Genomic DNA, 21,294 nt, shown 5'->3' with positions numbered 1-21,294 from the left:
CTAGACCAGCCTGGCCAACATAGTGAAACCCCGTCTCTACTAAAAATACAAAAATTAGCCAGGCATGGTGTCACACACCTGTAATTCCAGCTACATGGCAGGCTGTGGCAGGAGAATCGCTTGAACCCGGGAGGCCCAGAGTGCAGTGAGCCGAGATCACGTCACTGCACTCCAGTCTGGGCGACAGAGCAAGACTCCGTCTCAAAGAGAAAAGGCGGCTATAAAGTAGCAGATAGAATACCATTCTATTTTTGCAAGAAATATATATACACATATATACATGTATATTAATGTTTGCACTTAGAAAAAATTCCAGAAGAGTACAGACTAAACTATAACACTAGTTTGCTCTGGATGGTAGAATTATAGGGGCATGAATATTTTCCCAAGAGGAAAAAAGATTCTGTGACCCTTTTGCAATCAAGCCTCTCTCTTATGAAATGAGGTCACTGGTCTGATAAATCAAGTCATTCTTTCTGGCCCTTCTTAAAAATTAGGTAGTAATGATTATTCTAGTCACTAAAAACTCCCCAAATGAATGTCGCTCTCAGAAGTGACAATGGAGTTCTAGCGCACAAACTGTTTTAACCAAAAAGTTTCCAGGGCAGGACAAATACTATCACAAAGAAAAAGAAGTACGGTTTAAAAAGCTGACGACAACACAATCTGGCATATACTCTCAATCACAACTCCAAACCCAGGAGGGCCTTTATCCTCTTTTAGTCAAACATGAAAATAACACTAACTAGCTTTTTGAAAGCCCTGCCCACAAGAAAGGTAGTCTTCTGTAGGCAGTGGCATTAAAAGTGAGAGAGATGCTAGGAAAGATATTAGAATGTCAGAAAGCACCCAGAAAGCTTTCAGGTATGCAGTTTAGCCATAGTAATGAGCTCCAAAACGTAGAGGGGGAAAAAAAAATCATGTAAAAATTCAGAGTAAGGAGGGAAATAATCTCTTCCAATCTTTTGTAGGACACCCCCCCCAAAAAATTAATTTTGAAACATGAGGATTTCAGAACAAGTAAAACATTTAAATTTTATGTTTATACTAACCAGTCATAAATCTGTTTTTTACTTTATTATTAAAGTGATCATATACATTTCAAAAATTTAAATACATAAAATTATAAAAAGTAATGCATTAATGATAATCAATTCTGGTCTTAAATTCATGAAGCAACAGAGAATTTAAACTGCTGTTTTACCTTTAACCTATTCCAACATTATATGAAATGTTGTAGACATTTCATATAAACGTAATCACACAATACATGGTTGTTTGTGTCTGGGTTTTTTTACTTAGTGTAATGTACTTCAGATTGTTAATCTAAATGGAATACAGTTCTACCAGCAACTGCTCACCATCTAGCTAGGATCATTATTAACAGTTTGTTTACACCCTTTCAGATAACGTAATTATTTTTAGAATTTATGCAGCTGCAGAATTTTTGTCTAAAACCATATACATTTAATAAAAAGAGTAAGGACTCTGGGCCGCCCAGGCCTACCAAAAATGAGTACTTAATAAATGTAAATAAGTAATGTTAGTCAGTCTGGACCTGAATAGCCCTTGGTGTGTTTTAACGTCTCCGGACTACACATATGTAAAATATGTTAACATATGTGCATAAAATACTTATGCATTAACATATATGTACATAGAAAAAAATCTAGGAAGGGTACAGATTAAACCACAAGGCTGTTTTTTCTCTGGATAAGGGGAGTGTAGGGCAAGGTGCTGTGCTAATAAATTAAAAGCATGGAGATGAAGGCACTTAACACATAGTGTACTTCAACATGGAAAATATACAGACACACTCCTGCTTACATGGAGCCCTGACATTTTTCACAAGAGGAAAGAAAGACTGAGTGTCCTCTCTGCTTACAGAATTTTCTTTTGCTGCTTTTTGATCTGGTGGTTGTAACATGTATGTGTTCCTCCTATCCAGACTGACATCCAAGAAATAGAAAGAGGCTGGGTGTGGTGGCTCATGCCTGTAATCCCAGCACTTTTGGGAGGCTGAAGCAGGAAGACTGCTTGAGCTCAGGAGTTTGAGACCAGCCTGGGCAACATGGCCAAACCCCATCTCTACAAAAAAAGGAAATTAGCCGGGCACGGTGGTATATGCCTGTATCCTAGCTACTCCAGAAGCTGAGCTGGGAGGATGTCTTGAGCCCTCAAGGCGGAGGTTGCAGTGAGCTGAGATTATACCACTGCACTCCAGCCTGGGCGACAGTGAGACCCTGCTTCAAAAAAAAAAAAAAAAAATATATATATATATATATATATATATATCTCGATAATGTATCTACTTACTTCTGTAGATATGAGATCGCAGCTTCTTCTCATTAAAGAGTAAGAACAAAGCAGAAAGATTTGAGAACTGAAAAGAGAACCTTGCTGCTTCTAACATTATGACCTTGAGAAACTCAAACGCTTAGCTAAAGTAAAATATACAAACATTTTGAAAGATAAAAGTTTAAAATAAGTTTGATGGAGACTATTAAAATACAGTATTGTTTAGGTATGAAGACATACTTAGCATAGTTTCATAATTTAAATAAAGTCAGGTCTTAAAAGGGTGCTACAAAACAAGTTCCCACATCATCTCACTTCCCCTAGCCCATCTCAGCACACAACACACTCTTCAATACTAAAACATCTAGGAAATGCTACATCTCTGGATAAAATGCATTACTCAAATTTCTAACAGGGCAGGGAAACGGAATGGAACTTCCAATGTCAAATTTTAGTATGCCCTGTCTAAACAAATCCATGAGCTCTGAATTTTGTTAATAAAGACAATTAAAACCCATTTATGCCTGAGGTTGCAATTTTTTAAATTTTTGCATGTATGAAAAATCAGACCTTGGCAATGAGGCTTGAGCAGTAGGATATAAATATCTCCCACATGCTTAGCGTTCCAATAATGAAACACTAGGCACAAATGGGCTATGTTGATAACCTTAGAAAAGTTTAATCATAAAACTAAAGCTATTTCTCTGGGCCAGACATGATGGTTCACGCTTGTAATCCCAGCACTTTGGGAGGCCAAGGCAGGAGGACCACTTGGGCCCAGGAATTTGAGACCAGCCTGGGAAACATAATGGGAGCCTGTCTCTACAAAAAAATTTTTAAATTAGCCAGGCGTGATGGCAAGCACGTGTAGTCCCAGCAACTCAGGAAGCTGAGACAGGAGAAAACTTGAACCCGGGAGGTCAAGCCTGCATGATGGCACCAGTACACTCGAGCCTGGGTGACAGAGCGTGGCTCTGTCTCTAAAAAAATAAAATAAAATAAAAATTATTCTGGCTGATTAAATATTACTAATTTTTTTTAACATTCCATTAAATCAATGATACATTTAAACCTATTAAACTATGGGTAAATTTTCTCATTTTAACTCATGAAATGATTGACACTTAAAATTATTTATATCATAACCACTCATAATGGCTAAAAGTTCACTACCTATATAACAATCCAGTTAGAGATTAAGAACAAAGTCTCCGGACCTGGACTGTCTAGGTTCAAATCACACTCTGCCATTAAACAACTGTGAAACCTTAGGCAAGTTATAATCTCTCTGGACTCAGTTTCATCTCTAAAATGGAAGTAACAGTACTTATCTCACATGTTGTTTGGAGGATTCAAGGACTTAATATATATGAAATGGTTTGAACGCCTGGCATATAATAAGCACTATACAAGTGTCAGATGCTATATTATTTTGTTCAAAATTTTTAACAAAGACAAGCTAACACCACCTCATGCTTTAAAAAGAATGCTCATTCAAGATACCGTTTATTGAAGAGATTACTTATAATCAAAAACTTTCTACTTTCATAAAAACTAGAATTGCATTAAAATATAAAACGCACAGTCTCACATACCTGTTTGGAATACAAGTTCTTTCCCTCCTACACCTGCTGCCTCCAGGTTAATGAATGCGCGAATCAAGCTAGCCCAGGGGTGCTGAGTAATGAAACCATGACTGGCCTTAATGAGAAGGAAAGAAAACAATATTTGTTAAACAATCTTAAATTATCAGTCTTGATTTTGCTTAAGCATACAGAGACTATTTTGATGAGGTAAGGAATATGAAAACAAAATAATTGCTCTTCAAAGGCAGTATCCAAAGACATCTTCTGCTTCTTTTCCTATGCATAAGGGCCATGCACATCAGGGTTCAGAAAGTCACCCATCACAGAAGGCAGCCTGTTTACCATTAACGGTGCCAAACAACATCCCTGGTAAGTACAAGGCTGTGCAAAAGAAAAGGCACAGAGGGCCAGACACGGTGGCTCACGCCTATAATCCCAAAACTTTGGGAGGCCAAGGAGGGAAAATCACCCAAGCTCAGGAGTTCGAGACCAGCCTGGGCAACGTAGTGAGACCCCCTCTTTTTTTGTTTTTTTGTTTGTTCGTTTTTGAGATGGAGCCTGTGGCCCAGGCTGGAGCACAATAGTGCGATCTCAGATCACTGCAACCTCCACCTCTCCCAGGTTCAAACGATTCTCCTGCCTCAACCTCCAGAATAGCGGGGATTACAGGCACCCACCACCATGCCTGGCTAATTTTTGTAATTTTAGTAGAGACGAGGTTTCACCATGTTGGCCAGGCTGGTCCCAAACTCCTGACCTCGTGATCTGTCTGCCTCGGCCCCCCAAAGTGCTGGGATTATAGGCATGAGCCAGCGTGCCTGGCCCCCATCTCTTTTTAAAAAGAAAGAAAAAAAAAGAACAGGAGAAGAGACGATCCATATGGATGGGCATTTATTTGTGCCTGTCTCAAAATATCTCTGAAACTTCAATGTCAAAGAAAACCTGAGGAGAGTAATTATGCCACCAAGAGCCCTTCTGTCAATTAAATCCTGCCACAATAATCTGCTGAGTGGAGTTTTCCAAATAGTAAACATCTCTACATACGTGGTTGTGAATTTTTTAAAGTACTGCTCATATAGTATTTTTCTGCATATCATTTTATACTACCCACAGGAGTCATAAAAAATGCATTTATGTGTTAGCTATTATTATTAATCTCATCCTTATTCAAGCCTAATATTTAAAACAGTAAAATCTCACTTGCAAGACATTTTCCTCAGCACCATTAAAGAGAAATATGACAGCATGATGCAAGGCTTCTGAAGATGTTGACAAGACGCGAAGGACTTCCAGCATCACTGAGCAGCTAACTGCATCATCACTGGCACCTTCAAATCAGAAAAACAAATTTGCTGCTCAGATTTTAAAATGTTTACAGAATGACCCATTAGGACTAGGAATGGAGCTTTCTCCCCCAGAGAAGCATTACAATAGCTGCATGACCAGAAGCATAGCTCTGTCATCATCAGGACAATTATACCCACCAGCAGTAAGTTCCATGAAGGGATCTTTGTCTGGTTTGCTCACTAACTTACTCTCAACACCTACAACCATGCCTGACCCACCAGAGTCACTCAATTAGTGTCTGCTAAATAAAGCAACCTGAGGGGACCTAAAGTCATACTGGAAACTAGTATTCTCAGCAAACCAAGGAAATCTGTTCTATTCTTTACCCGTATTCCATAATCTCTGTAATAGTCTCACTTCTGGTGCTCACAGCTTCCTGCATCATCTCCCACTGCAACCACTCCTTTCTTGCTTGTTTTCCTGACAAAATCATAAAAGCTGCACAGAGAGGTCACTGTGGACGGTGTAACATTCCTTTAAGGTTTCTCCAAGGGGATTATGTGATGGAAAAGTAAAAAGAAGATACCTAATCTAATAAGACACAAGAAAGGAGACTAATGACCTAAGTAGTATCCTAGGTCCCAGAACACACACTCAGTTCAATCTCTGAACCTTTTCTTGATTCATAAACTTTACGTTAATCAAAAGTAACTACAAAGATGACTTAACTGTCTTGCTTTTTTAAAGCACTGTAAGAGACAGTTAAAGGAAGTCATTGGATATTTGATGATACCAAGGAATTACTGTTAGGTTTTTTTTTAGGTGAGGCAATTGGTGGTATCAAAAAGGGCCCTTATCTTCTAGCAATACACAGTGAAATACTTTTAGAGAGGAACTGATATAGCTAAGATCTGCTTCAAAATAATCAAGAAGTTGGGAGGGTAGTGGTAGGAAAGAAACAAGATCAGACTGCTGAAGCTGGGAGATACGTACACTGGAGTTCATTAAACAATTCTGCTTTTGAATATATTTGAAACTTTCCATAACAAAAAACTTAAAAGAGTAATCAAAGTAAATAAGCGCTAACGTAACTCAGGCAGTAACATTTCTGGGTTTACACATTTGAAGCAGGGTGCCAAAGAGTTTGGCGTGGATTTGAGAGCAGGAAAGACTTGGAAGTAAATTTGAGCTCTGTCACTTTTCTCCACCATCTCCTGGTTTAAAGAGCAAGCTAATGATACCTACCTCACAGGTTTGTTGTAAGAGTCACACAAGATAATGCCCTGTGCCTAGCACCTGGTAGGCATTCAATGTTCATTTTTCCTACTCTTTGCAAATCTGAGGAAAGCTCTGTAGCTAGCTAAAATTAAAATGCTTGTTTGGGCTCTATTAAATCCAGACCCCATTCCTACTTAAGAAGAAACTACCTATTAACCATACTTGTCTTGGTGGTAATTACTGGTTTGTATTTCAATCGAAGTGAAACAAAGTAATAATCATTTAATTACTAATAGAAAATGTTGCTATTGGCAAAAAGTGTCACCTTTCAAAAACCTAATGAAATAAACTCTTTTTGTAAATTTGACACTGTGAGTTACTTTAAAAATAGAAAGCAAACAATAAAATGTTTCTTTATTCAAAAAGAGAGAACAGGAAATTAAAAGGTATCTATACAGGGTTGATTAAAAAGTTAAATTGTCCATTCAGCTTCCCTTATTTTAATGGTTCTGGTGTGTTAGAATAGAACTACAGAAGGGTCAAATATCTTTAAGAAAGGGAAGGAAAGTTAAGAGGACAGTATCTATAAGGGCTAGGTGGTTAACTGACATCCCTTTCCATTTAGAATTAACCTTGAAATTGAAGCCACCCCCAAAATAACTCAACGCCTCTTCTTTACAGTATACTTTAACAGTATGGCACCCTCAGTGGACCAAAATTCTCACTTTATAGGTCAACAGAATCTGCTAGAAGAGATATCCGCCAACCCGCAGCCCAGGACAGCTTTGAATGCAGCCCAATACAAATTTGTAAACTTTCTTAAAACATGAGGTTTGTTTTTGTTTTTGTTTGTTTTTTTTTTAAAGCTCATCAGCCATCACTAGTGTATATTATGTGTGGCCTATGACAACGACCTGGAACCACACAGCAAACTCAAGAAGATAATTAAGGCTTTTCTGTGGATAACATTACTCCTAACTGGTATCAATTCCTGAGTCCTATATACACAGATGAGAACTTAAAAAGAAAAAAGAAGTGCTTCAATTAGGCCATCCACTAAAAGGATTTAGGTGATAGTCTATTTCAGGGGTGTCCAATCTTTTGGCTTCCATGGGCCACATTAAGGGAAGAATTGTCTTGGGCCACATATGAAATACACTAACACTAACAATCTGATGAGTTAAAAAATAAAATAAAATAAAAATTGCAAAAAAATCTCATGTTTTGAGAAACTTTATGAATTTGTATTGGGCCACATTCAAAGCTACCGAGGAATGCAGGTTGGAAAAGCCTGGTCTATTTGATGAATGTGTGAAACACTATTTTTAACAATTTATTATTGACAGAAATTTCCTTGAGATTGTTGCTAAGGGTATTCCTATAAAATTTTAGTTAAAAGTAGGTTCTAGGGCCAGGCGCGATGGTTCACGCCTATAATCTCAGCACTCTGGGAGGCCAAGACAGGCGGATCACGAGGTCAGGAGATTGAGACCATTCTGGCTAACGTGGTGAAACCCTGTCTCTACTAACAAAGAATTAGCAAGGCATGGTAGCAGCTGCCTGTAGTCCCAGCTACTCGGGAGGCTGAGGCAGGAGAATGGTGTGAACCCGGGAGGCAGAGCTTGCAGTGAGCTGAGATCGCGCCACGACGGAGCAAGACTCCACCTCAAAAATAAATAAATAAATAAGTGTAGGTCGTAGGCCAGGCACAGTGGCTCCCACCTGTAATCCCAGCACTTTGGGAGAAATGACGTAGAATGATCACTTAAGGAGTTCAAGACAAGCCTGGGCAACAAAGTGAGAACCTGTCTCTATTATTTAAAAAGTAATAATAAAAAGTGACAAAAATGCTGGCCTTTAATTAGACTCCACATACACAATTTGCAACATTTGGCACTATGTTTGTAAAGAGTAACTGAATATGCACTCCAAAATATGTCATTTTGACATATGGATTATTTTGAGCTGAAGGCAACTGAGAAGTAGGTACTACACAAAAAAGCTCTCTGCCCTCCCCTTGTTTGCCTAAAAGCAGAATATAAATTTACCAACGTGTCCCCATTTCCCCTCTCCACCAGGAAGTACAAACGTTGATCACAAATGACAACTGTAAACTTTTGGTGGCCTGGTGACAGCACAAAAGGAATCTATGTAACACTTTACTAACTAACCTTTATCTACCATTTATTTGCCTTCCTACAATTTGCCACCCCTCGAGACTCAAGGTCCTTTTCCTATCTTTTGTCACTTCTCTAAAAACGTATTGTTTTGCTGAAGATGCTACATAAGCCAGATTTCTAAGCCACCTCTTTGAGATTTACTCATTTTCCTTGAGTATGTCCCATGTACATGAAGTGCATGTGTTAATAAACTTCTGTTTGGTTTTTCTCTTTTTAGCTTGCCTTTTATTACAGGGGTCCACTCAGCTAAGAACTACGAAGGGTAGAGGGGAAACTGTTTTCTTTTGTCCCTACATTTCCTTCTAATTCTTATATATACAGCCTTCGTATATAATGTTCTTAAGCAACTATGGTGTTTATTTGCCCCTTCTCAGAATTTAAGCATCGTAATAGTGGGCAAAGAGTGACATTTATTACTGCTTTGAAATGGACATTAAAAAACCACTGGTGGCAGGGCACGGTGGCTCACACCTACAATCTCAGCACTTTGGGAGACTGAGGCGGGCAGATCACTTGAAGTCAGGAGCCCAAGACCGGCCTGGCCAACACGGTGAAACCCTGTCGCTGCCAAAAATGCAAAAAAATCAGCCGAGTGTGGTGGCACGGCAGGAGATTCACTTGAACCCAGGAGGCAGAGGATGTAGTAAGCCAAGATTGTGCCACTGCATGCCAGCCTGGCAACAGAGTAAGACTTGGCCCCCCCACCCAAAAAGAAAAACCACTAAACCACTGGTTACCTCAGCAGCACACGAAGGCACTACTGGCTTATTTAACAAATGTGTGTATACTGATTTTTGAAAATGCAAGTTACATTACAAATGCAATTGTCAAGCTTTCTAAATATATTCTAATATGAATCATTTTATCAAGCAAATAAATTTTACTTACATTTTGTATAACTCTAGATGTTCAAATTTGGCCTGCTGTAAGTTCAAGCAATCCAGAAGTGTTAATATTACATAAGAGTTAATAGAAACTTTTAAAAAACACTTTCCATGCCAGGTACTATTTCAGTGTTTTACTTAAATTTAATCCTCCAAGCAACACTATTAGGAAAGTACTATTATTTTCTCCATTACACAGATGAGAAACTAAGAAGTTAAGCAGTTTGCAAAAGGGAATATTAATCACACTCTAATATTCTTTTTCCTTTCAAATGTAGCTGAAAGCACTGACTGGCCAGGAAATCCAGCATCTTATCCTAGTTTTGTCTCTGATCAGTGATGACCAGCTAAATTTACTCCTGTGTCAAATGAGGGGGTTGAGCCAGATACCATTTCAGGTCTCATCTACCACATAACATAAAATGTTATGCCATTGTAAATGCTATTTTCTATTCCTATTTACAATCTCTTTAACCACTGAATACAATTTTCTGAAGAATAAATATTTTAATAAATGGAAATTCAATTTAGGGGATTCCCATTCATTTGACAAACATTTGCTGTGTCAGGCACTGTCCGAAATGCAAGTATTCTATTTTGCCAAATTATTTTCACAGAAAGATTTACACATTAATTAGATACTTTAACAGTATGGCACCCTCAGTGGACCAAAATTCTCACTTTATAGGTCAACAGAATCTGCTAGAAGAGATATCCGCCAACCCGCAGCCCAGGACAGCTTTGAATGCAGCCCAATACAAATTTGTAAACTTTCTTAAAACATGAGGTTTGTTTTTGTTTTTGTTTGTTTTTTTTTTAAAGCTCATCAGCCATCACTAGTGTATATTATGTGTGGCCTATGACAATTCTTCTTCCAGTGTGGCCCAGAGCAGCCAAAAGATTGGACACCCCTGCTCTAAAACCATGGAGCATCCCTCGAAGGCAGTGACTGTCCTTATCTGGTATCCCCAAAGCCTAGTATAACATCCAGCTGAGTAAAACACTTCTTAAGTGTCAGAACCTAACTCCAGGACACAAGGACACACACACTGTCTGGTAACACCGAGAAAACTGCTTCAGTCTACCAGAAACATTCCAAGTCTTGCCACTGGGCTGCTGGCATTAATGCCAAAAAACAATATTAATAAAGCACTTAAGAGAAGACAGAATGGTTAGATCCTAAACTAAATGATACTATCCTAATTATCCTGCTTTCCATCACAAAGAAAAAAGGTTTGCCCAAAATGGTCACCACAATTGCCCAAGTAGCTTGGGGTTATGTTAATAAAACTTTCTGGGCTGTGACAACTTCCAAATGACTAAAAAACAGGTACATACCTGGTGAGTTTGCTACTGAGTCAAAATGACAATTAGCCAAGACAGCATGCTGGGCTCCATCTCTGGGTTCCAGCTTTACCACAACATTGGTGATGTTGTCATAATAGCTTGTAAAACCTCCCAAGAAATCAATGCTAAAAGAGCCTGTGGGCCGTTGTACATCTACTGAAATCTTATGAAGCCTGTTGCTTTGCACTTCAATCAGTTTAATCTGTTCCAAAAGGTAGTGCACTGTCAGAATTTCATTTTCTGGACTTCCTGTAGTCCTGGGGCCAATGGAGGTTATGTGTTCAAGATAATCCCTGGAAGTGACCAAAAGAATAACAAAGGTTTGTAGTTAAAATTGACACTTAGCATGGATAACTTTTCCACTACACACCACTTCCTCCCCAAAAAAGCTGTTTTTTGACTTTTATAAAAAGGACTGCCTTTCATTATTTCAGACACCAAGTGAACATCACTTATAAAGTTCCATGATTTTATTTTTGCCTCCCACGAGGTGACCCCTTCAGTTTTCTCCACCATCCCACTCCCAACTTCTCCCCATATCAAACCAATACAAGGACTAGGGATGTATTCAAAACGTGTGACCACTGGTCAAGCACGTGGCTCACGCCTGTAATCCCAGGACTTTAGGAGGCTGAGGCGGGTGTATTGCTTGAGCTCAGGAGTTTGAAACCAGCCTGGGCAACACAGTGAAACCCTATCTCTTCTAAAAATACAAAAAGTAGCCAGATGTAGACTACTATCCGCCTGTAGTCCCAGCTACTCAGGCGGCTAAGATGGGAGGACTGCTTGAGCCTGGGAGATGGAGCCACTGTACTCCAGCCTGGGCGACAGAGCCAGACCCTGTCTCAAAACAACAACAACAACAACAAAAAAAGCCGAAGACTAAGCAGGAGAGACTATAACTTCACGGCGCACACACCTGAAGGTTATAGATCCTGGGTTAATGACTTTAAGTAGCAGAAACCAATGAGCAAATATAATCAAGAGGTTAAATAAGGGGGAAAAAAAAAACAAACTTTCGATGGACCCAGCCCTCCGAGCTCCTCCTAGTTATTAGACTCAAGGTCTAATAACTTCAGTTCAGACCAAAACCAACTGTACCCCTAACGAAAACAAAACTTTTGTCTTTTCACTGCATTCCAAATGGGGAAAGCTGGGGGTGGGGATGGGCAGCGTTTCAGAAAGTCCTTAATAAGCTTGCAACACTTTGCATTCTAGGAAAAACTTTTTAGAATACAGTAGCTGTTGAAAACTTTACACCAGCTTAACATTTCATGAGCTGTGACACACCTGGGTTACAACATCTTTGACTTAATCACCTTTCGTGGCATTCTTAAAAGTCTTAAAAAAAAAAAAAAAGTCAAACCTTACACGGTCACTAATCCAAGGGGCCTAAAGACAAACTGCAGGAATCTGAGAATTTCTCAGACTGCATACCAAATTTTGACTGGGTGGTGTTCCAGAAAGAGTCTCTATAGCTTTCGGATTTGGGGGCTGTAACCCTCAGAAAGTTAGAACAGTGCACTAGCGCCTTCCAACACTCCCCGCCCCCAAAGCGAATTTATAAAACAGTCTAGGTACACAAATTTCCATTTGGAAAGCAGAAGGGCTAAGCCAGGTAAAAAGTGGAAGCTGTTCCAGAATATGGGGAGACGACTCACAACCAACCATCTGCACGAAGGGCAGACAGTGGAAAGCAGGTTCCAACTACCTGGCAACCCCAATCTGCACCGCGAGCTAAACGGGGGACAGGCAAGCCCCAAGTCCCGCCAACTCAGACCCCAGAAGAAGGAGAAGCAGGGGCCCCCCACCCCACGTGCAGCCTGGGAGGGGTCTGCGAGTCCCCGAGGTCCGGCAGTGGCGGGTGCACACAGGTGCGGTGCCCCGGGGCCTGGGCAGGAGCCACAAACTGACGCGCGGGCCGTGCCAGGCGGGAGCGGCCGGTACCTGGCTTGGAGGGCGTCGAACTCCCCGTGGTGTCCAGCGGTCCCGCGTAGCACGAGCTGCTGCAGCGAGAGCTGCACCAACGTCCGCAGCGCGAGCAGGTAGAGCGCGAGCCCCAGCGCGGCGCGCGCCTCAGACAGCCCGGTCCCTGCGCCCCGGCTCGCGCCGCCGCTACCCCCCAGGCTCCTCTTCCGCGTCCTCCCGCCGCCGCCGCCGCACCCATCCACCAGGGGCTCCTGCGCTCGGGCCTCCCTCTCCGGCGGTGGCGCGGCCGCCGGTCCGTCCCGACGCTCTCCTCCGACGCGGTGCCGCCTCACAGCCGCCGACTCAGAACCCCACTCCATGGCCACGAGCCTCAGCTGCCAGCCCAACAGCCCCAGCCCGCTACAGCCCCGGCCGCCGCCGCCGCCGCCGCCGTCGCTGCCGCAGCGCCTCCTAGTGAGCGGACGGAAACTGCAGAGGGCCAAACTTCTTCTGATTGGCCCGTCCCGCCGCGCCAAGACCCAGCTTCTTTGGCCGTTCTCGGGTGGGCACAGCTGCCGGGCCGACCCAGCAGCGGGTGGTGGATATGCCGTCTCGCGCAGGGCTTTCCCAGCCCTCTGTAGGACGGAGATTGCCAACTGGAAAGACACCTAAAAACCCAAAACGAGAAAAATGAGAGATCGCTTTTGAAAGAACACACAAGGCTCTTACGGTGCACCAGGCAGATGAAAAAAGCAATGGCCTGGCTTTCGTAAGGAAGGAATTATTAGAACATCAGGCTCCAGCAAAGTGGGTTCCTGGCTCTTAAAATTAGAAATAAGACTACGCAGAGGAGGCCCGGCCTATTGCTTTCACATGCGTAATCTAATCAGCTCTTCATAACTCAGCAACTTAATCTGTGCTATTACTGTCTCCATTTAACAGATAAAGAAAAATAATGGCTATTATTTATTGAATACCTGCTATGAGCTAAGCGCTAGGCCAAGTCCTTTAACACATTATCTCATTTAATTATCTTTAACAACACTTAAAAGGAAATATTTTTGTTCCCATCTAATACCTGAGAAACGTAGAGATAACAGATGAAGAATGTAAATCTAATTTCATGGGCTCCCAGAACAGCATTCTATTCCACTACTATATTAGCACTCTGCAAGTGAAGGTTCTGAAAAGCTATTCTTCCCTTGACCACTCCCTGAGGCAGTTAAGCAGCAGAGCCTTGGTTTCAGTACAGATCCTAGTGATTATCTAGTCTTCTTCCCGCTTGCTGGTACCATGAGCCTCTCTGTTCCAAGGTTTTTTGTCCCCAGCTTGGAGTTGCTACATTAGCACGAGCATTAACCTAGAGACCAACTGGGAGAGCACACTGCCGGATTTTGACTTAGCGCATATGTCAGATTTCATACAATGCCCTATGGGCCTGCTCCTGCCCACCTCTCAGGCTCCTCTGACACCAGAATTCTTCTTATTTCCAGCTCTCCAGCCACACTGGCCTCTTTCAAAGACTTTCTACGCACATCTTTCCTTCTACAATGAGATCTTCTCACATGCCGTTTGAATTACCTGGAGTGTTCTTCCCTCTCCTCATTGTCTTTTTAACTCCTAATTATCCTTTAAATCTCAGATTAAGTAGTACTTCCTCAAGCGAGAATCTCATTTAATTTAGCTTGCTTCCCCTATTTGTAGGCTGTCACATCACCATGTATGCATGTGATTATTTCATATCTCCCTCATTAGACTGTAAGCTCCACAAAGGCAGGAATCAGATCTGGTTTTACTCACCATTTTATTCCTTGCTCTTAACACAAAGTATGACACATAGTATGTAGTCAATAGATATTTCTTGAGTGAATGGAAAAATGAAAATATAACACTTTTGTGGCAGCAGCATAATTTTAGCTCTATAAGATCCCTTTCAGTCTGTAAGCACTATGAGACTAAAGACAGTGTCTATCTTATTTAATCATCACTGTATCCATAGTGCTTAGCTCTGGATAAGAGCCTAGCCCATGGTCATAAGTATATATATATATATATATATTTTTTTTTTTTTAAAGAACACACACATATATATATACACACATACACACACACACACATATCTGACAATATCCCATGGTACCATAATAGGGAAATGCCTGGCTGTTGGGGACGGGTAGATCTGAGTTCCTGGATCTGGTACCTTTAGTATACATGGCATTATTCAAGTTACAATCTCACAGAGTCCACCTGTATTTTTCTGTGGTAATGCAGATGATATCTGCCTTAAGGGGCTTCAGTGAGGACTAGATAGATAGATAGATAGATAGATAGATAGATAGATAGATAGATAGATGTGTGTGTGTGTCTGAAAGATCCTCACATAAGATTCTCATTAAAAACTATTTTTCAGAGTTTTCCTTCTCATGCAATTCTTTGTAGATTAGATTAAAAGCTGCTTTCCTATCATGATAATCATAGAGCTCTAGGTGGTGGAAGTTAAGTTACAGTTGAGTTCCTGAAAGGCAGTTTTTCTTTAGACTTGTATAGTCTACGGTATTCACATTTGAATATTTTTAGCTACCAGTTGTTGGATATCCACTTGTGTCAGATACTGATGAAGGTGGAGAAACAGAGAAAAGAACAAATCGATGTTTCTACCTTCAGAGAACTTATATTCTAACAGAGACAATAAACGCGCGCGCGTGCGTGTGTGTGTGTGTGTGTGTGTGTGTGTGTGTGTGTGTGAAATGTCAGAGAGTTAAGTGCCATAAAGAAAAATAAAGCAGGGAAATTGAGAGTGACAGAAGCTGCTGTTTTATTAGGGTGATCAGAGATGGTCTCACAGTCTCTCTGAGAAGATGACATTTGAGGTGACCTGAATGAAGTGAGGAACAGGGCCACATATGCCTGCGGAGAGAATGTTCCAGCAGAGGAAAGTGGGCTGGGATGTTCAGAGGCAACACTGAATAAGGCATGCACTAAAGCAGACTGAGCCAGGAGCCCTGGTAGATGTGAGGTGACAGAAGTGGGTAGGAGCCAGTGCAAGGAGGGCCTCCTGGCCCCAGTGAGGACTTTGGGGTGGTTTTGAGCAGTGAAAGGTCATGCTCTAGGTGATGTTTTATAAGACCACTCAGAGTCTCCGTCCCAGGCAGAGCAGCTCAGTGACTCCATCTAGAACACATAGGCTAATAAAAGACTTTGATAATGCCTAGCCCTTGAAGTGTTCAGTTTGATCTACAATTTTATTTGTGTTGAAAGTAGACCACAGTGAATTGGAAAATACGCTCTAGTTCTCACATATCAAACCCCTGATAAGGATGAGGGACAGATAAATGTGAAAGGTTTTGGCTGCCCCATCTGGTGAGCTATTGATCGTGGGGTTGAGTCAACTCATCTGGCTTGGCAGGCAATTATACTTTTTCGTGTCTCCCTTTATGACAAAGTAAGAGCCAAACTGACTGACAGACATAGAGATGTCCCATGTCCCTTCCGTCTTGCCATCTTTTTAGTATTTCCTAGTAGTTTGGCCAAGGTAAATGGAAGGACATATAAGTTGTCAGGATTCAGGTGAACTGCCAGTTTCTGTCTTCCCCACAAGTCATTCCATAGCCAATTTGCCACAGAAGAAAACCATAGCCTATGCACTTTCTTCCTTGGAAGAGAGGCTACCAGTGCATCTGGTGAAGTTCTCTGAGGCTCAGGCTAGCAGAAGGATGCCTTTTACATGATGTTACAGTGACATTCAAATCAGGTGAGGTACCAAGCCAAGAGGTGAGAAGTAAGCCAAAAGCAGTTGTCAAAAGCTGACAGGCAGAGCAAGTCAAAAGATTACAAAACCAAGTGCAAGGATTCCAAATGTGGAAGAGTTTATGGGTAAATGTAGCCAGGTGCTGTTGCGGACAGCTTGGTTTTCTGTGTTCACTGAGGTGGTATAAGAGTGAACCAGCTTTGTTTAAAGGTTCAGGGTACACCATTAGTTTTTTAGGGTTTTTGTTTGTTTGTTTGTTTAGATCCCTTAAGGCTAAAGCTTGGGCCTCAGGGTGCTGTTGGACAATTGATTTTTCCAATTTTGAAGCACTGAAATGGAACATTCAGGAACTGGTGACAATGGTCAGCTCCAGGGATCACCTCCAGCAAGCCAGGAAACCTGGGAGCTGGCAGTGCTGGCAAGAAAGGGCATTCCAAAAGGCACGTGGGCCTGATCTGTAAATCTTCAGAGCTTTTCTACCCCCATGAGCTTAACCGGCCTTGGAGCCTAGGGAGAGGGTAACTGCATGCTACTTTTAACACCCCCTCAAATTCTGGGCTGGTCCCCTTTGTTCACTAGGTCCCTGTAGCTAGGTGGGCACAGAGAAGTTAGAGAACAAGTCTGGTTGCACTGCTAGCTGAAGCCACTATGTCAGGTTACCTTTTTTCCATGGCTTAGTAGAAAAGAGATTCTCTGATTTTGGAATAATCTATATTCATCTTAAAAGCCTTTCAGAAACAAATGGGGTTGAGATAATTGGTTATTTTCTGTTTTTTTAGAGACAGGGTCTAACTATGTTGCCTAGGCTGGACTTGAACTCCTGACCTCAAACAATTCTCCTGCCTTAGCCTCCCAAGTAGCTGGTGCTATAGGTGTACCACTGCACCTGGCCAATTGGTTCTTTTGGGAAAAAAAATCAAATTAGAATCTCATACCATATTACACACCCACCCACATACATACACAATATTCAAGTAGAATTCAGAATCAAATATCAACAACTTTTTAACTAGTACAAAAATAAGATGAATGTAATTAAATATTTATAATAATTAAGATGCAAAAGTACAAGGACTCTTCAATCAAAAGACAAATGGAAGATACCATAAAGGGAAAAATCACATATTGGCTACACAAAATTGAAAACTTCTATACATCAAAAACAGTCACCAAAAAGATGAAAAGTCAAATGACAAATGGAGGACATAATTTTCAAAAAAATTTTTTTAAAAAGGGGATAATATATGTTATATACATTATTCTCTCTCACTCTCTCTTCGTGTGTGTGTGTATACACTATATATATAGGTGTGTATGTGTATATGCATGTGTGCACAAAAATCAGTAAGAAAAATATCAATGCCTCAATAGAAAAATACGTAAACCATTCACTTTTAGTAGCAAAGGAATGCATGTGAAAATGTGTACCATTTTTATCACATTGAAAAAGCATTTTTTCACTGGGCACAGTAGCTCAGCCTGTAATCCCAGCACTTTGGGAGGCTGAGACAGGCAGATAACTTGAGGCCAGGAATTCGAGAGCAGCCGGGGAAACATGGTAAAACCCCATCTCTACTAAAAATATTAGCTGAGCATGGTGGCATACACCCGTACTCGGGAGGCTGAGGTGGGAGGCAAGAAAGGGCATTCCAAAAGGCACATAGGCCAGGACTTGCAGTGAGCCAAGGTCATGCACTGCCCTCCAGCATGGATTACAGAACGAGACTGATCTCCAAAAAAAAGAAAAAAAGCTATTTTTTTAAAATTATAATATGCACTGCTGGCAAACATTTAATTTCTAGGCATTTTTATGTGATGCTGGAGGAATACATTTTGAGAAGACCTTTCTGGAAAGCAATTGTGTAAGATGTACCAGGAGCCTTAAAAGAATTCACAGGTAGGGTGCAGTGACTCATGCCTACAACTCCAGCACTTTGGGAGGTCGAGGTGGGTGAATCGCTTGAGTCCAGGTGTTTGAGACCAGCCTGGGCAACACAGCAAGACCCCATCTCTACAAAAAATACCAAAAAAAATTAGCTGGGTGTGGTGGTGCACATCTATACTCCCATCTACTAGGGAGACTGAGGTGAGAGGATCGCTTGAGTCCAGGAGGTCAAGGCTGCCATAGCGCCACTGCACTCCAGCCTGGGCGACAGGGCAAGAGCCTGTCTCAAGAAAAAAAAAGAAGAATTCATGGTTTTTGACGTAGTAATTTCACATGTAGGCATCTATCAAAGGTGTGATTTCAAAAAATGCAAAAGGATGCTCATCTATAAAAATCAAATATATGGAAATGACTTAACCATATAAAAATAAAAGTTAAATAAATTATAGTACATTCAGAGTTCGGAACGTCATATAGTATTAAACACAACATTACAAAAGTCTCTTTAATAACATGGGGGAAATGCTCACATTATAAATACTAAGAGAAATAAAAAAAAAAGATACAAAATGGAAATAGATAAGAATATACTAGTGAATCATAAATAAATGAAAGGAAAGAACACTGAAGCAATAACAGTGGTTTTCTCTGGGTGATTTTCCCCCTCTATTCATTTCTCTGTTTTCCACCATCTCTGCCATGAGTTCAGTGTTCCCTTTAAGAGCCATGAGTCTGGTGTCAGTCTCCAGCAACCTTGTGCCTAGGAAGGCACTTGTCTGTAGATCACCATCATTTTAAGCCTTAGGAAGGCAGTTTATAAATTGATTCCAACATGGATGTGATCCAGGAGGGGAATGCAATGTCAAAAAGCTGATCTCCAGCCTGTGTTCCTCAAGCACATTCCTAGACTAAAAAGTTTAGGGTCAAGATTCAGTAATTAATCAATTGCTGAACCAATTTAAAAAAAACTTGAGAGAATTTTCACTTAATCGTTGTTCTTTAAATTCAGCCTGTGACCTGGGAGAAGAACTGGTGCATATACTTTTTAATGGCTTTGGACTTTGAATTTACTTTTCCCTCCTTCATAGCACATTCCTCATACCATAGGAGAAGAACCCATGAACCCGGAAGTCTCTAGGGATTTATTTGAGGGTCATACACCCAGGGCTCTGTTTGACTTTCTTCACTGGGCTGCACGGGCAGGTGAGTTAGGACACAGGAGGTGACTCAGCAGTTTGGGAATGAGAGTCACTGACTCATGTGAATTTGCTCCATGCTGAAACTCGATTGCTTTAGTGTACTAAAACATTAATGAGAGTTTACATTGCCAGAGCTCAGCACATCTAGGTGTGCGCACCTGGAGACCCCCAGCTCTTCCTGAACCCCCCCTCTAAGTAGCTATCTCCTCCTGCAGACCCCAGAAGCCCTCTTGCAGGCTGTGTCCTGGAACGGTTTCACTTGGCCTTCGGGCTGCATGACCTTCAGGTCTTTACTGGCCTGAAATAGCCTCTGCAGCTGCTGCTTTCCAAGATGCCCAAAGGAGAAAAGAGACAACAATGGATCTTGTAGGAAAATGGCAAATAACTCTCAAAGTGTGGTCTGAGGACCATGTAATATGAGAATCATGTGGGGACTTGCTAAAAAAAATCATCTTCCTGTATCCTACCCACCTACCTGGTACATTAGCAATCCATAGCAGAAAATCTAGGCCGGGTGCCGTGGTTCACCCCTGTAATCTCAGCACTTTGGGAGGCCAAGGTGGGCAGATCACTTGAGGTCAGGAGTTTATGACCAGCCTGGCCAGCATAGTGAAACCCCGTCTCTACTAAAAATACAAAAATTAGCCAGGCATGTGTAATTCCAGCTACTCAAGAGGCTGAGGCAGGAGAATCACTCGAAGCTGGGAGGCAGAGGTTGCAGCGAGCTGTGATCGTGCCACTGCATTCCAGCCTGGGTGACAGAGTGAGACTTTGTCAAAAAAGAAAGAAAGAGAGAGGAGAGAGAAAGGAAGGAAGGGAGGGAGGAAGGGAAGGAGGAAGAGTTTACTGCATCCAACTCTTTAGAGGTAGGATCCTGTAATCTGTGATTCCTACATAAGCTAAAATGGTAAACTATGCCATAGCCAAGGGTTCACATGTCCAAGAGGGATGTAGGCCAACTGTGATGATCCTGGGCCAGATCACCCCTTCTGCAGCTTTATGAATGTCAGATCTGCATTGCCAGCTGCTCCCTCCCTGCCCATGCCCACTGCCCCTCCCCGGCCCCCAGGGCCAGAAGGACTGTGTAGCACCTTGCCACACCACACTGGAAAACAGGGATGCAAGAGGCTGTACGATGCCGCAGTTCAGAGCATGGGTGTTGCGCTGAAAGCACTCCAGTATTTACTTCTCTACCTCCAACCTGCGGTGTATCCTCCAATCAATGACTTAAGTTTGTTATGCCTGTTTCTTCATCTGAGAAGTGGGGTTAATAAGGTTGTCGTGAGGCCCTAGATCAGGAGACCTGTGTCAGCTGTTGCTATTATTCTGTGGTTGGAACCTTCATTTGCATGGCATTAAAACCTTCATTTGCGTGGCATTATAGAGGCCAGTCACTCCTCTGCTCTGTAGCTGGCTAGGTGGATGAAAGGCAATAGAAAATGCTTGGCCAAGTTCTTTCATAGCAACCTAATTTAAAGTTGATGAAAGGCAACTTGTGACATGAGCCTGAGGCGAACTTGATTTATATTTTACTTAAAGGGCAACTTTTTAATTGTTAAGTGTTACTGTTCTGCTCTCCCTACCCCTAGGAATGTAACATTCATACCCTTGCAGGTATGTACCTCTTTATTAGTTCCTTCTTGGTGAAAGGTGGTGTAAAAAAACCTGTTATCCTTTCTCATCTCAAGTCTTTAGTTCCCCTTGGTACATTAGTCATCCATAAGCAGAAAGCCAGAAGTACCAAGAATAGGTTA

The 21,294-nt window shown here is 41.6% G+C and overlaps 1 protein-coding gene across 1 annotated transcript in view; it reads right to left on the bottom strand.

Moving 5' to 3' along the window:
* Positions 1-21,294, bottom strand: part of ERMP1 (endoplasmic reticulum metallopeptidase 1) — a 101,585-nt gene that overhangs the window by 47,866 nt on the left and 32,425 nt on the right. Inside the window, exons 5-8 of the mRNA XM_050761696.1 lie at positions 12,748-13,376; positions 10,792-11,093; positions 5,085-5,212; positions 3,894-3,999 (exon numbers count right to left, since the gene is read on the bottom strand). Of these exons, the coding sequence (XP_050617653.1) occupies positions 3,894-3,999; positions 5,085-5,212; positions 10,792-11,093; positions 12,748-13,376 (1,165 nt within the window). The remainder of the gene's footprint in view (positions 1-3,893; positions 4,000-5,084; positions 5,213-10,791; positions 11,094-12,747; positions 13,377-21,294) is intronic.

This window comes from Macaca thibetana, chromosome 15 (genome assembly GCF_024542745.1).
Source record: "Macaca thibetana thibetana isolate TM-01 chromosome 15, ASM2454274v1, whole genome shotgun sequence".
Lineage (NCBI taxonomy): Eukaryota > Metazoa > Chordata > Mammalia > Primates > Cercopithecidae > Macaca > Macaca thibetana.
Note: the sequence above shows the minus strand (reverse complement) of the source record. Positions and strands in the feature narration are given on the sequence as shown.